The sequence below is a fragment of the Meira miltonrushii genome (assembly GCF_003144205.1).
Source record: "Meira miltonrushii strain MCA 3882 unplaced genomic scaffold FA14scaffold_5, whole genome shotgun sequence".
NCBI classification, from domain to species: domain Eukaryota; kingdom Fungi; phylum Basidiomycota; class Exobasidiomycetes; order Exobasidiales; family Brachybasidiaceae; genus Meira; species Meira miltonrushii.
The window spans coordinates 1,154,609-1,156,777 of NW_020289947.1; the positions used below are offsets into that span (position 1 = coordinate 1,154,609).

The 2,169-nt window shown below is 44.6% G+C and overlaps 1 protein-coding gene across 1 annotated transcript; it reads right to left on the bottom strand.

The window, feature by feature from the left end:
* Positions 1 to 961: 961 nt before the first annotated feature.
* On the bottom strand, positions 962 to 1,726 carry FA14DRAFT_162507 (uncharacterized protein; the record flags this gene model as incomplete). The annotated part of the gene is made up of 1 exon (XM_025499643.1): positions 962 to 1,726. A coding segment is annotated over exon 1 (265 nt), but the record flags the coding sequence as incomplete, so codon positions are not given.
* Between the last annotated feature and the right edge of the window lie 443 nt (positions 1,727 to 2,169).

A 2,169-nucleotide genomic window follows, 5' to 3' on the forward strand; every position in this document is an offset into this window, starting at 1 on the left:
TTCAGAATTCAGATGATTTTCCCTAGACTGTTAAGTATGTCAAAATCGAATCTGACAGACAGGTTAACTTACCATAATCCACATGCATGTTACATGAACAAAAAGACCATCCAAATGCTAGCATGATTCACAGTTCTAGGCTTTCGTTGGACCATCCGATGGAATAAATATCCCGTTCTTTCGGCTTCCCGGTAATTGATGCTTGGCAGCCTTATGAGATATCACGCTTCTTTGACGTTTGCATAATAGCTTGCTTGATAGCTTGGATTTATCTGCACAATCTGCAGCCGTAATCCTCAGTTCTTTCTGCTGACCATCCGATGCTTTTGAGATATCCCGCTTTGCTGGCTTTCAAACGAATACTTTTTGACCAATCATCTGCAGCTACTATTTATGACTCTTACTAACCATCTGATGGATCTAAGATATCCTGCTTTTCCGGCTTCTCGGTAAGTTCTTTCTTTGTAGCTTTGATAAGTTTGCTGCACTCTGCTCTCTTGTCCGTCCGTTGAGACCGCTGCGGCACCATTCTGCTCTGCAGGTATGAGTGAAGAAGTTAAACCTTTGGATAGTGAAAGTTTTGTGTATGCACCTATCGTTATTGGCATGGCCAGTCAAATGACCCATCGATGCATGTGTAACGGGAGCAGCAGGTATGATATGACATGCTTTTTTTGAATGGGCTATTCAAATTCAAGGCTTTCCGCATCATGGTCATCCAAAAGGATAAGTAATCAAGTTGGCTGACAATGGATGTATGCTACCCTACGCACGCACGCACGCCTACGTATACTCCATATTAGCGTGACTTTATGCAAGAAGAAGGTCACTAAAATGACTGAGTTTCATGCTTGACTCTTTCCTTCATCATTGGACTCACGCAGGAGTGTAAAAGTGATGGACATGAGCATGCGAATGGCAATACTTGCGGGCACAACAACTATACAGACTCCCAAATCAATTCTCGCCGGAACTATTTCACCATACAAAGCTGCAACTCATCATCACCACCTGCAAAGCGGGACGTTGCTGCAGAGTTTTCAACGGATAAGAGAGGTTCCTCTTCTTCTCTAGAGTCTGCCAATATTTGCTTGTAAGAGCCCAATGAATGCGAGTGTAGAGACATCATGAATGAAGAAACTTTGACCGGCTTAATTAATCTCACTTCATAACAAGCAACGATGACGTACTTCTTTGGTAATGTTGAACGGATGTAAAGCCAAAGAGTGTGAAGTGAAAGCATGGAAAGGAGGGTAGAGGAAAGACAAATGTTGATGTCAAGTATGTTATTTCTTCTGTTGTGCCACTTGTTCAAATGCTATATCATGATCCGATCTTGAGCGCCGTACGAGATGGTCTTTCATGAATCTCGAAAGGTTTTATCTGGTCGGCTTTTGAATGCGGATGAGAAGAGGCCACCAAGAGTCTCTTCTTACTCCGCTATCATCATCTTCTCCTCATTCCATCGTCATCATCCTCTTCCTAGATTTGGACCAATTGGATGAGGAAGAACAAAGTGTATGGAAGATGGCAGAAGAATAGACAAAGAGGAACAATGAGAGTCATGAAAAGGGGAGCCATGAGAATAGCAGGCACATGCACAAGGTCAAGATGGTGCCATCATCTCACAGATCTGCTCCATAGAGAGGATATGGCATCGATTCGTTAGGCTACTGGGCTACATCTCGACCCTTTCCGCACACCTTCCGACCGGCTATCAAGTGCCAAGAAGGACAAAAGGCCGACATGCACAACGCGGTGGACAGCGAAACCAACTCATCAACATCTATGGTCCACTCAAACCGGGACGCAGGAACATGATAGTTGCTGTGAACGATTGGGACACGACCAACCTTCTATGGCTCGGAGAGGTGGAGTTTGAACGATGGCGTATCGCAGGATCTCAACGGCAAGGTCGATAGACCTAATGCACAATCATTGTACCATTACTCAACCGTTGTATTTTTAGTCAATGTACTTTATGGCATACATTCCGCCTTGATCACACATGCTCATGATCACACTCGCCCATGGTCACACTTGCTCATGGCCGCCCTCACTCATGGCCTCACTCACTCATGGCCTCACTCATGGCCATACTCACTCATGGCCATACTCACTCATGATCACACTCACTCATGATCACACTCACTCATGATCACACTCACT